Below are 17,444 nucleotides of genomic sequence, written 5' to 3' on the forward strand. Positions count from 1 at the left end.
TGTGGAACTTAAGAAGCAAAACAGAGGATCAGAGGGGAAATTCTAGAGAAAAAAAAATAAAACAAGATGAGAGAGAGAGACAAATCAAAAGACAGTCTTAATCATAGGAAACAAACTGAGGGTCACTGGAGGAGAGGGGGTTGGGGGCTGGGGTAACTGGGGTATGGGCATTAAGGAGAGCACTTGATGTAATGAGCACTGTTTGTTATATAAGACTGATGAATCACTGACCTCTACCTCTGAAACCAATAACACATTATATGTTTTAGTCACTGAATTACGTCATAACTTGGTAACTGAGATAGAAGTACATACCTGATAGCCACTACCTTTCCAGAACTTTTTCATTTCCTTACGTCTCCAAGCAACAATTGAGGCAGTAACAAGTGTGCAAGGAACTAAATAGAGGAGAGCAGGCTGCCCCTTTTTCATCAGCACCAGAACAACAAATGTAAGTATCATGCCAACAGCATAGGCTGTAAAAAGAACACCAATTATCAGTCATTTCTACATGCTACCACAGTTGGATTTTGACCCCCTCACTGAGGTGGTGGTTTTCAAATATTTCTGAGGACATTTTTGTCCTATGACTTTTTTTCTAAGACAGCAATTAGGAGAGACATTCCTCATAGCTTTTTAAAGTTTGGGAACTGGTTAATCATTAATTATTGACAAAGATATAATTCAAGAAAGTCTCCATTAATCTGTCACTGTTAAGGATGTTGAGTTATTGCATATTTCAGATAACTAAAATTTGTACCTGTAGGTACTAGAAATTGCTTTGAAAATCTTCCTCATTTTGATTATATACTTCTTGGGATTCTTCAACAAGTGCATACTAAACATCATCTGATCTTTCCTTAATGACTCAGCATCTCATCATAAACAGAGGATCTCAGAATATTGGAGCTAGTACAGTCTTTATAGACAATCCTGATTTTATAGACAAGGCAATGGAGGACCAGGGAAGTTAAGTGAACTGCCTGAAGTTATACAGCACAGTGAACAGAGAGCCCTCTTATCTGCCTTTGCATTGAGTGTTCTTTTATTCTATCACACTGACTGGTGCTGGACTTTAATACATTAATGCCCTTGTACAGTACCATTCTTAATAGCCTCAAACTGCTTTTCTTATATCTTTATAATTTTTTTCTTTTATCTTTTCACTCACTTAGCTGTTCTTTCTTGTTGTCAAGTACCTATTTCTAGAAATGCCCTTCTCTACTGCTAGCGTAGAGCACTTTTAATTTACTGCATTTAACTCCACTGTGGAATTGAAAATCTTGCTACAACAGTATCTAAATGGCTCTGAAGCAGGCTTCTCACCTAAGAATAAAGAGATTGGTGTATGGACTTTGAGATATCTGTTTGATATGTTTAGAAGTAAAGTATTTTTTGGCTTGCTTCCTGATCTTCTCTGTTCTCAATGAGACAAATAGAAGGTTAAATGACAATTACCTCTGCTGTCTCAAGTGAGATGTTATTGTGCCATAAATTCATTTATATAAATACACTGTTATTCATATAGTATTTTAAGAAAATCTGAATCTATTATCATACAATTTATGGACTACTTATGTGTTAGATGCTCTAAAAGCACTTAAGATATGAAACCTAATGATTTTCTTTTACATACAGATTTTTAAACCTCAGAAACCTTGTGATATAGGTAGAAAAGTATTATTTCTTTTTGATGGAAAAACTTGTCTTACTAATTAATGATGAAGAATTAAATTTCAGGACTTCTTATTTTCAGGCCTCTACCTTTTCCTATAAACAATTCAACATAATAGAAAGACAAAACAAAAATTTACCAATTGTGGAGGAAACATAGTATATAGAAGAAGAACCAGTCTGAACATCAAATCTTCTACAGTATGCAACCAACAGACCTAAAAAACAAAAAACCACCAAATACATTATTTTCTTAAAACAGTAACAGCAATACGAATTCAACTATTAACAATGGCAGCAGTGCCATGCTGCCATTGTACTTATCATTTATTTTTTGCATTGTGAGAACATTAAGGTACCTCAAATATTGGACAAAATTTCATATGATTTTTTTAAAACTTAATGCCATTTTTAAACATTTTCCCAAACCATTAAATAGTCTTTTAAAATATGGTTTTATTAGCTGCTTAATATTCCATGAATGGAGAACATTTTTTTTATATTTCTGTGGTTATCAGTTGTATCTTTCATTTATGATTTTATTGATTTGAGTTCTCTTTTTTCCTTGGTTAGTCTAGCTGAAAGTCTGTCATTTTTGTTTATCTAAAATTAAAAAAAAAATCAACTCTTACTTTTATTCATCTTTTCTACTGTTTTCCTGTTCTCTATTTCTGCTGTATTCTATTATTTCCCTCTTTCTGCTAACTTTGGGCTTAGTTTGTTCTTCTTTTACCAATTTCTTACATACAAAGTTAGGTCACGGGATGCCTGGGTGGCTCAGTGGTTGAGCCTCTGCCTTTGGCTCAGGGTGTGATCCCAGGGTCCAGGGATTGAGTGCCACATTGGGTTTCCTGTATGAAGCCTGCTTCTCCCTCTGCCTGTGTCTCTGCCTCTCTCTCTGTGTCTCTCATGAATAAATACATTAAATCTTTAAAAAAAAATAAAGTTAGGTTGCTTATCTGTATTTCTATTTTCTTGATGTATGTGCTTATCACTATAAACCTCCCTCTTAAACCGCCTTTGTTGCATCCTGTAAGTTTTGGAATGTTGTTTCTCTTTTCATTTTTCTTAAAATATTTTTAAATTTCTTTTATTTATTTTTAAAATATTTTATTTGTTTATTTATGAGAGACACACAGAGAGAGGCAGAGACACAGGCAGAGGGAGAAGCAGGCTCCCCACAAGGAGCCCAATGTGGGACTCAATCCCGGATCCCGAGATCACGCCCTGAGCTGAAGGCAGACGCTCAACCACTGAGCCACCCAGGCACCCTTAAATTTCTCTTTTAATATTTTCTTTGATGCGTTGTTTTTTCAAAACTATTTTGTTTAATTTCTACATACTTGTGAATTTTCCAGTTTTCCTCCTGTTACTGATTTCTAGTTTCACACCATTGTGCTCAGAAAATATACTTTGGTATATATATAATTTCAATTTTCTTAAATTTGGTAAGATTTGCTCTGTGGCCTAACGTGATCTATCCTAGAAAATGAACTAAGAGAGTTGCTACACTGGACTTTGCACGCCAACTCACAAGGCTGAGCTGTTGGCTTCTCTCTAGCTGGCTTTACTATGTAAATGAAAGGGCTTATGCAGAAGAGCCCATACTTTTTACCCCTTTACAGGCAGTTAGTACTGAGAGAGTGAAGGACAAACTCTCAGCTGATTAAGAAACACTAGTAATTACTTCTATGCTATATTATTCCTTGCCTGGGATTGAGTTTATTGTATAGGTAGCCCGGTGAGAAAAATGCAGCTGTCAGAGAAGATACACCATATGCTGTATTTTTTGTGTGTTATAATGCCCTACAAGCTGGTGTTCTATTATGTTTCCCTTAATCATGACCTTGCCTGGTATCCCTAAACCACCTTCTGAACACATAACTATTATTTTAAAATAGAAGTAATAGAAACTGCAATATATTTGGTATTATTAAATTCAACTTTTAAAGGGTTTTGTTATATACTTTCTTGGGCAAGTAGGTCAAACTGATCCTAGGTGCTTTCTCTAAGACACTTATGAGCCAGGGGAGATAGACTTTGGTTGTTACCATTTGGGCTTTATCTTCTACCCCTTGACATGCTTTTTTTTCTATTTTCGTCACTGATCCCAGCTCTAGCAATAACCATAAATGGTTAATACAGAACAAGTAACTTTTAATAGCTACTAAGCATTTGGCAATTTTAAACTATCAGTATATTTTACTGAAATTGTTACAAACAATTGCTTACCTGGTACAATAATATCCCCAAAACCCAGTATTGAAACTGGCATGAGGCACACACTCATTACTGAGAAATAGGCCAGCTTTGGCACCCTGATGACTACTGGCAACTGTAATTATGGAAAAAAAAAAAAAAAAAAAAGGCACCAATAAATCTCTTAGAAATTTTTACACATATCTCTTAGAAAGGGAAGGATTGATATTAGAGTAATTGTTTTAACATTTTTAGAAGAATTTGAAATCAGAGAACATAAATTACACACTTATATACTCTGAATGCATAGAAAGCTTGAAAGAAATAGATATACAGTTTTGGAAAAATGAAACCCAACGCACATGAGGGTTAACAGAATTAATCCAGTATTCCCACATCTAACCTTTTTTTTTTCCTTTTCTTTCTTTCTTTCTTTTTTCTTTTTTTGTCTTTATACCAAAAATAGGACTCAGGTCTTGAAATATATATATATACATATACTTTTTTAAAATCTGGATTTCTTTCTCCCAAAGAAGAATCTTGTCTCAGAGGGTATGATTTAAAGTCCAATGAACATATCTGAAATACAATCCTTACTTTCTCATGGGGAGCTGAGGGTTGAGCAGTGGCTTCCACCAAGTTTCCATCATTCTAGGATGAAACCCAAGTCAATAGGTATTTAATAATTTAGAATAACTAAGAAAAGGGCTATATTTTGTGAGAAATAAAGTTTTACAATACCTTAACATGCACTATATGACCAATGTATTACACGGGAAGGCAAAATTATTAACTGGACACACATATATACATTGGTGGCCATTTCTGTTTAATTGCCATCCCTACCTTTTCATTATTTCCAAAAGGTCCAGCTGCAAGTTCAACCATGATACTCTCGCCATTCTAAAATTGAGGAGGAAGATGAAAGAAAGAAATTGTCCAATCATTTAAAGAGAATGATCTATCAGTATTCAAGAATGATTTGACCCTATGGCTAATGGCCTACAGAAAACTAATGAAAAACAGGCTGCAGACAGCCCTTTATCCTTTAAAAAAAAAAAAAAAAAAAAAGTTTAGCAGAAACTGAAGCCGTCTAAAACAAAATTCACCAAGCACAATGCTTCATTCTATTAGAGTTCAACAATGATCATTAACTAGCAGATAAACCACACACATATTATTCAAGTGAAGCTCTGGGCACTGATCTGTACTGACAACAAATAGCTAGCATTTTTAATAGACTATAAATTTTAAGTGCTTATAATCACATTATGTCATGTACCATGTGTCCTTAGTCATTTTTAGCAATAACAGTGAATAGAGACAAAAGAAATACTAAAATCTTTTTGTATTTAGATTTATATAAATACTGGTAACTTTATTTGAATAAAAATACATTTGACCTTCTGGCTATTCACATAATAACAAAGAAGTCACACTTGCAAAGACCCAGCCCTAAAGAACTTGAGAAGCTTCTATAGCCTGTCTCCTGTCCAGTTTTGGCCCTGCCAGCCTTTTAGGTCTCAATCAAAACATAACCTTAGCTGATTTTCATTGTGTCTGGCTAAGGTCTTTTTATGGGGGCTATGTGAGGAGTCCTTTAATAATTCGTTCCTGACATATAAGACTGTTGTGAAGGGGAAACATTTTGATATAGCAAAATGAAGACTGCATGAGCACCCATCTATACTTTACGATGAATATATCACCAAACAGATAGTGGGAAGATCAAAAAAATGCTGAATTTGAAGAGAATTTGATCAAGTAACTATAATATTTTCCATGTGGGTGGGGAGCATAGGAAAAATCACTTTAGTGTTTTTAAAAGGACTTCACTGATATCTGAGCTGAGCAGAAAGGATATAATCTCTAGCTACAGAAATATTTCCCTCATGTTATGCTTCAGGTTACAGAAGGGTTAAGTCACAGGAGTTTAGGAAAACAGACTAATATTAAATACAAGTCCTTATTTAATTTCCAGATATAGTTCATTTTGGTTCATTTTCTAATTGTTATTTAAAACACTTAAGTGAAGGCTGTCACTGACATTCTCTCCTACATTCAGGTATCTGAGCAACTACTATTTGCAATATACTATACCAAGTTACAGGAGTGGAAGGAAAAAAGAAATGAAGACAGATATGTGGGTTTTGTTTGTTTACAGAGAGAAATTGAGAGTGGGGCTGGGGGAAGAGGAGCAGAGGGAGAGGGAGAGGGAGAGGGAGAGAGAATCCCAAGCAGGCTTCATGCCCAGTGTTGAGCTCAAAACCGGGCTTGATCTCACAACTCTTTGAGAGTTGGACAGTTAACTGACTGAACCACCCAGGTACCCTTGAATATAGGTTCTTATTGCCCATACTCTTGTGGCCACCTGCTCTGCTTATTTGTTAAGACTCTGCTAACACCAGAGCTGAAAGACTGTTTAACGTGTTCAATGTTTAATCCTTAAAGTTTTCAATTAAAAAAAAACCCAAATCAGAAATTACATATTTGATTTTCATTTTGAGTTACTTACTAAAGCAAGTTACCTTAATAAAAACAAGCCAGACTGAGAAGGTGTTAAAGTTAATCTATACTGGTGAACTCCAAAGAGCACTTCTAATCTTTTTTTACCAGATCACAGTACTAGAAATCACATTCCTAGTCAGTGGCAACAAATATAGGAAAAAAAGAAGATGAAAAATTCTCTAGACAGAGAAGAAAGAGGCCTCGAAGGCATCTTTATTATTATTATGCTTTATCTTTTTTTTTATTTAAAAAAAATTTTTTTAAATTTATTTAAGATAGTCACACAGAGAGAGAGAAAGAGAGGCAGAGACATAGGCAGAGGGAGAAGCAGGCTCCATGCACCGGGAGCCCGACGTGGGATTCGATCCCGGGTCTCCAGGATCATGCCCTGGGCCAAAGGCAGGCGCCAAACCGCTGTGCCATCCAGGGATCCCTATCCTTTATCTTTAAAAATCTGAAACTTTTTATGTGTAGGGAATGTAAATAGTTTGCTGACAGACACAGTTAGCATTTATAAAGTGATACGAGTCTTTAAAAGGAGGGGCACCTGGGTGGCTCAGTTGGTTAAGCATCTGACTCGATTTTGGCTCAGGACATGATCTTAAGCGTGCCCTGAGTACAGAGCCTGCTTACAATCCTTGTTCTGTTCTCTCTCTCTGAAAAAAAATTAACAACAAAAAAAACTGAATGGAAAAAAAATTTAAAGGGTTTAGTTACAGTTCATATCGACATGCCCTGTGTAATATATGTGCCATATGTTATGACTATCTGCTGACTTATGAGAATGACTTTGTATAGAGAATGCTTTACTTTCATTATGAGACCCCTTTGGAGTGACAGAAACATTTTTTTTTTTTGATCCAAACAAATTGACACAAGCTGGGATGGCTTTAGATAGAAAGCTTTCATTAACCAACATTTTTTTGTGATAATCCATAATACTAATTCTATGCTTTAAAAAGTTTACTTTTGCTCAACAAAGTCAATGACTCAAATGGCTCATCATTAAGGCACAAAAAAATGTTAGTAAAATGGTCTGGTTAGCTGCAATTTGGGGCACTTAACTACATTACCTACTTGCATTTTATTTTATTTTTTTAAAGATTTTATTTATTCATGAGAGAGAGAGAGAGAGAAAGAGAGAGAGAGAGAGGCAGAGATACAGGCAGAGGGAGAAGCAGGCTCCATGCAGGGAGCCCGATGTGGGACTCGATCCCGGGACTCCAGGATCAAGCCCTGGGCCGAAGGCAGGCGCTAAACTGCTGAGCCACCCAGGGATGCCCCTTGCATTTTAATTTTAGCTCCCTAAGGGGGCACATCTTTGTGCGCCAAGTTTATGCCATTATAGAAAATACTAAAAGTGCAGAGTTTTACAATGATTTCACAAATGGTAGGGGCAAAAGAAGAGATAAATAACTAATGGGAGTGGCCTGGGCGGCTCTGTCAGTTAAACAGCTGCCTTTGGCTCAGGTCATAATCCTGGGGTCCTGGGATTGAACCCCATGTTGGATTCTTCACTCAGCAGGGAGTCTGCTGCTTCTCTCTCCCTCTGCCTGCCAATACCCCCTGCTTGTGCTCTCTCCGCACCCCCATCCATCTAATAAATAAAATCTTTATTTTTATTTTAAAAGATTTTATTTATTTATTCATGAGAGACACACAGAGAGAGAGAGGCAGAGACACAGGCAGAGGGAGAAGCAGGCTCCACGCAGGGAGCCCGATGAGGGAATCGATCCTGGAACTCCAGAATCACGCCCTGGGCCGAAGGCAGGAGCTAAACTGCTGAGCCACCCAGGGATCCCTAATAAATAAAATCTTAAAAAAAAAAAAAAAAAAGAACTAATGGGAAAAGTGTAGTGATTATAATATCAAATACTGAATACTTGAGAATGACAAAGGATAGAGAGATGATATAAAGTTACAAAATGAGACTCAACATGATATGGGGAAAGCAGGAGAATTGAGCAATAAAATACTCATGAAATGGGAATAGGGGGCACCTGGGTGGCTCAGTAGTTAAGTGTCTGCCTTCAGCTCAGGGCGTGATCCCGGAGTCTGGGTTGAGTCCCTGCATGGAGCCTGCTTCTCCCTCTGCCTGTGTCTCTGCCTCTCTCTCTCTGTGTGTGACTATCATAAATAAATAAAAATTTAAAAAAAAAAAAAAAAGAAAGAGAGATGGGAATAGGGACAAGTAGAAAAACTGGGCAAATAATGAAGGACTATCACACTCATCCAATACCTCTCTCTTATTCTGGGAACAGCATCACCATTTTATGGAAAAGCTAGTGGCAGAGCTGGGGATAGGTGAATCAGGAGCTGTCAGCTGCCAAGATTATAATATCATAGAAAAAGCCAGTCTGGCGCAACAAACAAAATGGACAGAAGTGGAAAGAGAGAGTATGCACCCTGGGTCTAGTTTCTTCTGAGACCAGCTCCATCTTGGCCTCTATTCAGAGGTTGGATAGAAGGGACCTTTGTGGTATAGAAAGGTTAGATTGGGTTCTGTCAGTTCCAACCAGGAGAATTCTACTGATGGAAGAGAGAGGCTGGAATGCTAGCAATATTCCCTCACAGGATGGATTAGGAACTCGAAGCACAAAGTGCTGAGTGACTTGCTAGGGTAACAAAGTTACAGAGCTACACTTCGGGTCTTCAGACTTCTGGTGTGGAGCAGTTTCTGCCTCAAACTAGGGGTACAGAAATCAAAGTGGCAATGACGCATTTTCATTCTTTTTGCTGCTTATATTATCTATAGCAAATTTTTATTGTTTTATAATAAGAAAAATTACTTTAAAATGGGTATGAAGAAAATTTATACTCTCATGATCCGCCAGGAGACATTTTTCATTTAGCAGAATGATTTAAAGGCTTAAATAATCCTCTATGAAAAGGCCAACTTCAATGACAATTTTCAAAAGAGAATCAGCACTCACTTAATGGTAAACACTTAGAAAATTAGTAATCTAAGAGCAGGTTTAAACTTCTCTTCTAGCATGTTTCTCATGGATTTCAAAAATATCATACCTTTGTGATGAATGGTGTTATGAAAACAAAAAACACATCATAGAGGAGGAGAAGGCCTAGAAGTATCACACATGACTGTTGAAAAAAAGAAAAAAATTAAAGGTCAAACTTCCATCTAAATTAAGAGATCATAAAAAAAATGATAATAAATAAATTAAGAGCTCATATTGCTTTGCAAGTATAAATAAACATGTGAAATTACATTTGAACACTATTTTTTAAAGGCATTTAATAGTATTACTATTTATAGTTTTATTCTACAAGTCACATTAACAATTTTATCTGCTTTATCCCATTCTTTAATTTCTTTTCCTTTAAAAAAATTTTATTCTAATTTTTAAAATTTAAATTCAATTAATATATAATGTATTATGGTTTCAGAGGTAGAGATCAGTGATTCATTAGTCTTATATAATATCCAGTGCTCATTACATCACATGTTCTCCTTAATGTCCATCAGAAAGAATCACTAAATCAAAGAAATGTTCTTTGTTGATATTTTGTCTATAAGGATTTCATGAATTTGGCAGATTATATAAATGATTAAAAAAATATTTCAGCTAGCAAATCAGTGGTTAGTTAGGCCTGGTGATTGGGACTAATTGCAAAAGGGCAGGAGAAAGCTTTTGAAGTGATGAGAAGTCTTCTATAATTGATCAGGATGGCGGCTACAAAGTTATTCATTTGTAAAACTTCAATAAACTGTACACTTAAAATGGATGCATTTTGTTACAAGTAAATTATACTTGAATAAAGTTGTTTTAAAAGAAAAAATTATTTTAACTAGCCAAGCAGTCTACTTTACCTTGAAGTTGGGTAACTTCAGTGTTTTAATTAAATTCAGACAGAAAGCAATCCCCAAGATATCCTGCAAAATCCAAGCCCACCTAAAATCAAAAGAAGTTATTCTATTGGTTTATGTAGTTATTCTTAAATGGGACTTTTCAAAGAAATAGATCACTAAAGTAGTATCATTCATTTGCTAGGATTTGACTATTTGATTATTAAGCAGCAATTATAATGACAAAAAAACTTCTCATACTCTCTGTATTTATTAATTTACTATCCTACTAGAATAATAAATACTACTCTACTAAGGAAAAGGTGAAAGGCTACCTCAGAACATACATTGAATATAGTACATACTTATCTTTAATCTTCTGTTTCTTTTAAAAAGTTAGTTCATAACTAAAGATATTGGTTTTAACATATGTCCCGATAGCTGGATCTAAAGGAAACGAGACCTATGTAACATAATCTACCAGGAAGTGATATGCATAATTATCAACTGAAGCTGCCTAAAATTGTATAAACTTTATTTCCAAATTTTAGGCTAGGAGTGGCTTTAAGCTTTAAAAATTTTATTAATAAACCATTAAAAAGTCAAAAAAATTTTTCTGGTTATCCTGCCTGCAGATGGACAGATACTTGTATATTTCCTTTCTTACATAAAAGATAGAATACTCTATATATTATTTTTTCACTTAAAAATACATCCTGGAAATCACTGCCTGTCAATTTAGAGATCTTCTTCATCCTTTACAGCTACATTGTACTTCATAATGTGGATGTATCATAATTAAGTATATTTTTGGGACACCTGGGTGGCTCAGCGGTTGAGCGTCTATCTGCTTTCCGCCCAGGGTGTGATCCTGGAGACCTGGGATCGAGTCCCACATCGGGCTCTCTGCATGGAGCCTGCTTCTCCCTCTGCCTGTGTCTCTGCCTCTCTTTCTCTCTGTGTCATCAATAAATAAATAAAATCTTTAAATAAAATGAATTAAAAAAAAGTATATTTTTGAAGCCTATTTCAGCTTAAATGTTTAAATCATAGTACATATTTTCTGGTCTCAATGACCTTAAATTCATTATCACAAGATCTCCTTTATAAGTACTTATTTAGCTTGTTTCAAGACTATGGTGTTGCGGGATAAAAGTGAAAAAAAAAATCTGTAATAATCATAATGCATAATTATCAATCAAGATATAAAATAATGTATCCTTAATCTAAAAGCAAATACACTGAGTACTCATACCTATCTTCATTTCTAAATACGGCCCAAACAACAGCTACTGCTATGCATAGTCCAGAGAGCAAAATAAGTCTCACTTCAATGCTTTTGCCACGAAACATAAACCTAAAAAATAGACTGAAATTAGTTACTCTGTAGATGAAATACAATGTTCACTTCAACATGAGAAATGACAAATGTTAACCATAGTCATAAGAAAGCTATTGAAATATCAATTTAAAAGTCATGATTTGAGTACAACAAATGATATATCAAAGAATATTTGACACAGACATAATGAAAATGTTCTATATCTATGCTGCCCAATACAGTAGCCACTAACTCCATATAGTTATTTAACATCTGAAATGTGGCTGAGACTGAAGAACTGAATTTTTAAATTTAAATTAATTTAAATTTTAATAGTCACAGGTATATTGGATCACACAGGTTTAAAATACCACTTCTTAAAAAAATAAATAAAATACCACTTCTTTCCCCTGTTCTATTTCAAATTACAAATACCAACATTATAGGATTCCTTGTAAGAGATACATACGTGCATTGTCCACATGGTATCTTACGAATTAGTGCAGCAAGACAGTTGTACAGACTCATTGCTGATGCTATGCAGAAAATTGCTATCATAACATAAACTAGAAAAAAAAAGACACTAAATTATATGAGAACAGAAGAAAATATGATAAAATATTTTTACAAGCAATATTAATGCAGCTTTCTTAGTGAATCGTTGTTGATACTTTCAATGCTGGGACCATACTATAAACTGAATTGGTTACTAAGCTGAAAATATTTAGATCCTGAGTTTTACTGAAGAATGGGTATTTTATGTGTTGTTTTAGTTCCATTACACACTGGTAGGACTGTTCAAGGGCTACATTTTCTATCATTCAATGATTCAAACATGTCTGTTAAAGCTGTCTATGAAGTGAGTTGTAGACACTTGTAAGTACTTACATCTAAGGAATAGACAAATTAAGGAAGTAGTATAAACATTTTTAAAATGCAGCTTAGGGATGAGAACTGACACCTACCTTAGACATTAATCATGCTATATTTCCCTATCGTGTAATTTACCTCTAATAACTTGACCTGTGGTAAAAACCAAATCCATTTAAACAAACCACTTTATGATATGAAGCTAAGGTAGTTAAAACTCACAAATATTTTTCTATATTAGCTATACTTTTTTGACAATTATTTAAAATTACATTTGATCTCCTTATTCTCAAAAAGGGGAAGAAACTGTTGTACTCTAAAATAAAATACTCGTTTCTCAAAATTTCACAATGGAAATACAAATTTTACCTGAATTTTTTCATATTTCACTAACTTTCAGAAAATTGAAACTCTGCTCTGTAGGTGAGAAAGAAAGAGTAATCTAGAGACAGTAAGTAAAGGATAGCCCCCCTTCCTTCCTTCTTTCTTTTTTAAAAATCAATACAGCTTTTATGTCATCTTTAAAATGTCATAGAAAAATCATCCAGCATCTTGCTGTTTATGTGGCTGGACAACTTATATCTTATTCAGGAGTCTGCAGAAGTGTTCCTTTTTCGGAAACACAGATACAAAAAATAAAAAAATAAAAAATAAAAAAAATACATTTGAAAAAAAGAAAGAAAAACATACCATCCAAAATTTTCTGATATCCTTGTTTTTAAATATTGGCCACTTTCCAATTCTGAACTTGGACAAATTACTTTTTTAGTCCCCTGTTATTTGTTAACACTAGTTACATATGGTAATGTGAACGGTAAAAGAAAGTAAAAAAACTGCCAAGTTATGTTTGGTAAGTCATCCACCAAAGGCTGCCAACTGAGTTTTAAAACTTAGGTAGAAATCATGCTCCTGAGACCCTAATAGAGTTTTAAGTATTTCATTCAATGTTACATAGGAAAATGATTAGGCATGAGAAAGTATCCGGTTAATATAACCACCTGTAGTTACTTTCTTGAGCATGACTTAAAATGGTAAGGGGAACCTTAGCAATTTGATATATTTTTATATATTAAAAATGGCAGCAACTTTAGCCTTTAGGAATCATTTGGAGGTACATTAAATCCTGTAGTATCACGTCGATTTTGTCAGTCATAATTAAACCCCATGTCCCAGGTTTAATAATTTTCCCACTAAAAAAATTACATTTATAAACAAGGTCAACTTTTTAAATACCAGTAAATTTAAGGAAATTTCTCACCAAAAATGAAAACATGCTTTAGGGGGGGTAGAGGACTTTTTTTCCTATCAAAGACCACTAATTAATTGACTGAGGGTCAGACACAAACAACTGAAGGCTGGTATTAAATTAGAAAAATTAACTGCACAATGATAATGTAATATAAATAACTATCCTAGTACCCACTCTCCCAGAAACAAATTGAAATATGAGTGACATTCAAATAATTCTTTTTTCTAACTGAAAATGTATGTCATAGGTCTAGTTTTTAATGCTGCCACAGGACAGGAGGAATTGGAAAATAGGCTGAAACTAACCCGAGTGCCTCAGTTTTCTAGTCCAGAAAATTGTGCTAATCTTCTCCAAATAAGCACTGGAGCCTGTGGTGGTTTTTACAAAGTGTTTTTGCTAGTTCTTACCAAGTACATTTCCCTTTTCCCTGGTCTCCTCCTCTTTATGTTGTGCATTGGCTAGAGATGGCAAATTTCCATTCTTTCAGACCACTAACACGATTCTCCAGGGGATGGGCAAGCCCTTAGAGTTTCTACCCCACCTTCTTTTTTTTTTTTTTTAAATCTCTACCTTCTTAAAGGGAAAGTACCCATTACTTTCTGGACCATAGGCAAGTACTTGTGTGTCTTTACATGTAGCACAATCCTGACTATTGATTCAAGTAAAACAAAATCTGAGTGATACATCTTGAATTGCACACTGACAAAGGAACAAACCACACTTTGAGGGTAAGGAGAGGCAATAAATTAGTAATTTGAATATTTTCTATTTCATGTAACTAAATACAGTTACCAAGAGGTCCTTAAACTGTTGCTTAGATAAGAGGCTCTCCATCTCCAGCTTTACCTGCAGAGAGGAAAAATTAGGGGCCACCACAATTTTTTTCTGAGTCATCCATGAAGAAGTATTCTTATTTCAAAGACATAGTATATTTTTAATCTGAGTATTTTTTATCCCAGAGTGATGGAGATCTAACACTTCCGATAGTTTAAAAAGTTAACATCACTTTAATTATTTGCTTAAGCTTCCCAGGTATAATATCTTAAATCTAGTGAAGTAAATGAAAAACTTGTAGGCTGAAAGTAGCAAATATGAAATATGACTTCTTAAAAAAAAAAAAAAAAAAGAAATATGACTTCTTACCCAACCATTTGTAGAAGAAATAAAGTAAGACCATCATAACACAGCAGACAACCACAAATATTACAACTGTTAGAGGACTAAAAGTTAAATATTCGTCCTTCTTTCTCCTCGTTTCTCTATCTTCAGTGTTTGTCACTGCCTTCATGCTCTCCCTGTATAAACACACACAGGAACTTCAGCCAATCTCTGCCAAGTACAGTTATTTTTAAAATCTATCTCCAATACCAACATAAATTTGTTTCTGACTACAAAGTAATAATACTTTAAAAACAGTACACCAAACAGAAAGTACTTAATCTAGGGATGCCTGGGTGGCTCAGCAGTTGAGCATCTGCCTTCAGCTCAGGGCATGATCCTGGTATGGGGATTGAGTCCCGCATCAGGCTCCCTGCGAGAAGCCTGCTTCTCTATCTATGTCTCTGCCTCTCTCTGTGTGTTTCATGAATAAATAAATAAAATCTTGGGGAAAAAAAAAGTACTTAATCTAGAAAGTAAAAAGTTCCTACAATTTTACCCTCCAGAGATGATCTGTTATTAACCACTAACTTTTGAAACAGCATTTTTTTCCAGAAGCAAAATTGGGAAAAAGTGTCAATTTTTGGCATCTGTCATTGCAAACAGATACATTTAAAGCTATTTTTATTCCAGTGAAGGATTTATACATTCATATATATTATAATGAAAATTTTATATATTCCTATTTAGTGTATCAGTTCTCCAGGTGGAATGCTTTAATTTTTTTTTTAAAGTTTTATTTATTTATTCATGAGAGACAGAGACAGACAGAGAGAGAGAGAGAGAGAGAGAGAGAGAGAGGCAGAGACTCAGGCAGAGGGAGAAGCAGGCTCCATATAGGGAGCCTGATGTGGGACTTGATCCTGTCTCCAGGATCATGCCCTGGGCCGAAGGCAGTGCGAAACCGCTGAGCCACCCAGGCTGCCCGGTAGAATGCTTTAAAGGAAAAGACAAGGATACCTGAGTCGCTCAGTCAGTTAAGCATCTGCCTTCAGCTCAGATCATGATATCAGGGTCCTGGGATAGAGCCTGTCTTTATTCTACTTTTAGAATTGGCCACCTCAATTTCAAAATCCATAATGTTGAAAGAGAATTTTAAAAGCAGCAATAGAAAATAGTTACATACAAGGAAAACCCCAGAAAGGCTATCAGCTGATTTTTCAACAGAAACCTTGCAGGCCAGAAAGGAGTAACATGATATATTCAGAATATTGAAAGGAAAAAATCTGTAGCCAAGAATATCTAGCAAGGCCATCATTCAGAATAGAAGGAGAGATAAAGAAGTTCCCAAACAAAAGTTAAAGGAATTCATCACCACTAAACCTGCTCTAACAAGAAATGTTAAAGGAGACACTTTGAGTGGAAAGGAAAGACCATGAGTAAGAAAAGTAGGAAGCACAAAAGCAGTAAAAATAAGTGTGTGTGTGTGAGTATATATGTATGTACACACTTATCAAGGGACTCTCAAAATAAGGACGTAAAGTATGACACCATATACCTAAAACATGGGAGGTTGAGAGAGGAGTAAAGAATGAGTACACACTTAAGTAATCATCAACTCAATATAGACTGCTATATGCAGAAGATATTATATACAAACCTAATGGCAACCACAGGTCAAAAACCAGTAAAACATACACAAAATAAAAAGAGAAAGGAATCCAAGTTTATCAATAAAGAAAGTCTAATTATAAGAGAAGAAACACAGAAGAACCACAAAAAAATCCATAATACAAGCAACAAAATGACATTATAAGTACATATCTATCAATAACTAACTTTGAATGTGAATGGTTGAAATGCTCTAATCAAAAGACACAGGGTGACAGAATGGATTAAAAACGCAAGACCCATCAGTATGCAATAGATGAATCTCAACAAGAGACTCATTTTAGACGTAAACACACATGCAGGTTGAAAGTGAAGGGAAGAAAAAGCATTTATCATGTAAATGGGTATGAAAAGAAAGCCAGGGTAGAAATACTTACATTGGACAAAATCGACTTTAAAATAAAGGCTATAACAAGAGACAAAGAATGACATTATATAATAATAAAGGGGACAATCCAACAATAAGCTGTAACAATTGTGCATATTTATACACCAAACATGGGAGCACCCAAATACATAAAACAGTTATTAACAAACATAAATAAGCAATAGTAATACAATAACAGTAGGGGACTTTAACACCCACTTACATCATAGGACAGATCATCCAAACAAGAAATCAACAAGGAAATGGTGGCTTTGAAAGATGCACTGAACCAGATGGATTTAAGATATATTCAGAACACTCCATCCTAAAATAGCAGAAAATATATTCTTTTCAAGTGCACATGGAACGTTCTCCAGACTAGATCACATATTAGGCCACAAACAAATCTCAATAAATTAAAAAAGATCAAGGTTATATCATGCATCGTTTCTGACCACAATGCTATGAAACTGGAAATCAACCACAAGAAAAAAATCTGAAAAGATCACAAGTAAACATGGAGGTTAAATAACATGCTACTAAACAACGAGTGGGTCACCTAAGAAGTCAAAGAAGAAATCAAAACTCACATGGAAACAAATGAAAATGAAATCAAAACAGACCAAAATCTCAGGGATGCAGCAAAAGCTGTTGTAAGAGGGAAATTTATAGCCTACCTCAA

At 34.9% G+C, this 17,444-nt stretch overlaps 1 protein-coding gene across 6 annotated transcripts in view; it reads right to left on the bottom strand.

Annotated features, from left to right (window-relative positions):
* Positions 1 to 17,444, bottom strand: part of SPPL2A (signal peptide peptidase like 2A) — a 151,726-nt gene that overhangs the window by 12,685 nt on the left and 121,597 nt on the right. For 3 of the 6 annotated variants that reach the window (XM_077881077.1, XM_077881080.1, XM_077881079.1), the window contains exons 6-16: positions 14,770 to 14,921; positions 11,977 to 12,073; positions 11,442 to 11,543; positions 11,006 to 11,143; positions 10,211 to 10,292; positions 9,406 to 9,480; positions 4,720 to 4,776; positions 4,471 to 4,524; positions 3,907 to 4,009; positions 1,815 to 1,892; positions 316 to 476 (exon numbers count right to left, since the gene is read on the bottom strand). In XM_077881077.1, coding sequence (XP_077737203.1) covers positions 316 to 476; positions 1,815 to 1,892; positions 3,907 to 4,009; positions 4,471 to 4,524; positions 4,720 to 4,776; positions 9,406 to 9,480; positions 10,211 to 10,292; positions 11,006 to 11,143; positions 11,442 to 11,543; positions 11,977 to 12,073; positions 14,770 to 14,921 — 1,099 coding nt within the window. The remainder of the gene's footprint in view (positions 1 to 315; positions 477 to 1,814; positions 1,893 to 3,906; positions 4,010 to 4,470; positions 4,525 to 4,719; positions 4,777 to 9,405; positions 9,481 to 10,210; positions 10,293 to 11,005; positions 11,144 to 11,441; positions 11,544 to 11,976; positions 12,074 to 14,769; positions 14,922 to 17,444) is intronic. The other 3 variants (XM_077881083.1, XM_077881082.1, XM_077881081.1) reach the window with 2 other exon arrangements.

This window comes from Canis aureus, chromosome 32 (genome assembly GCF_053574225.1).
Source record: "Canis aureus isolate CA01 chromosome 32, VMU_Caureus_v.1.0, whole genome shotgun sequence".
NCBI lineage: Eukaryota > Metazoa > Chordata > Mammalia > Carnivora > Canidae > Canis > Canis aureus.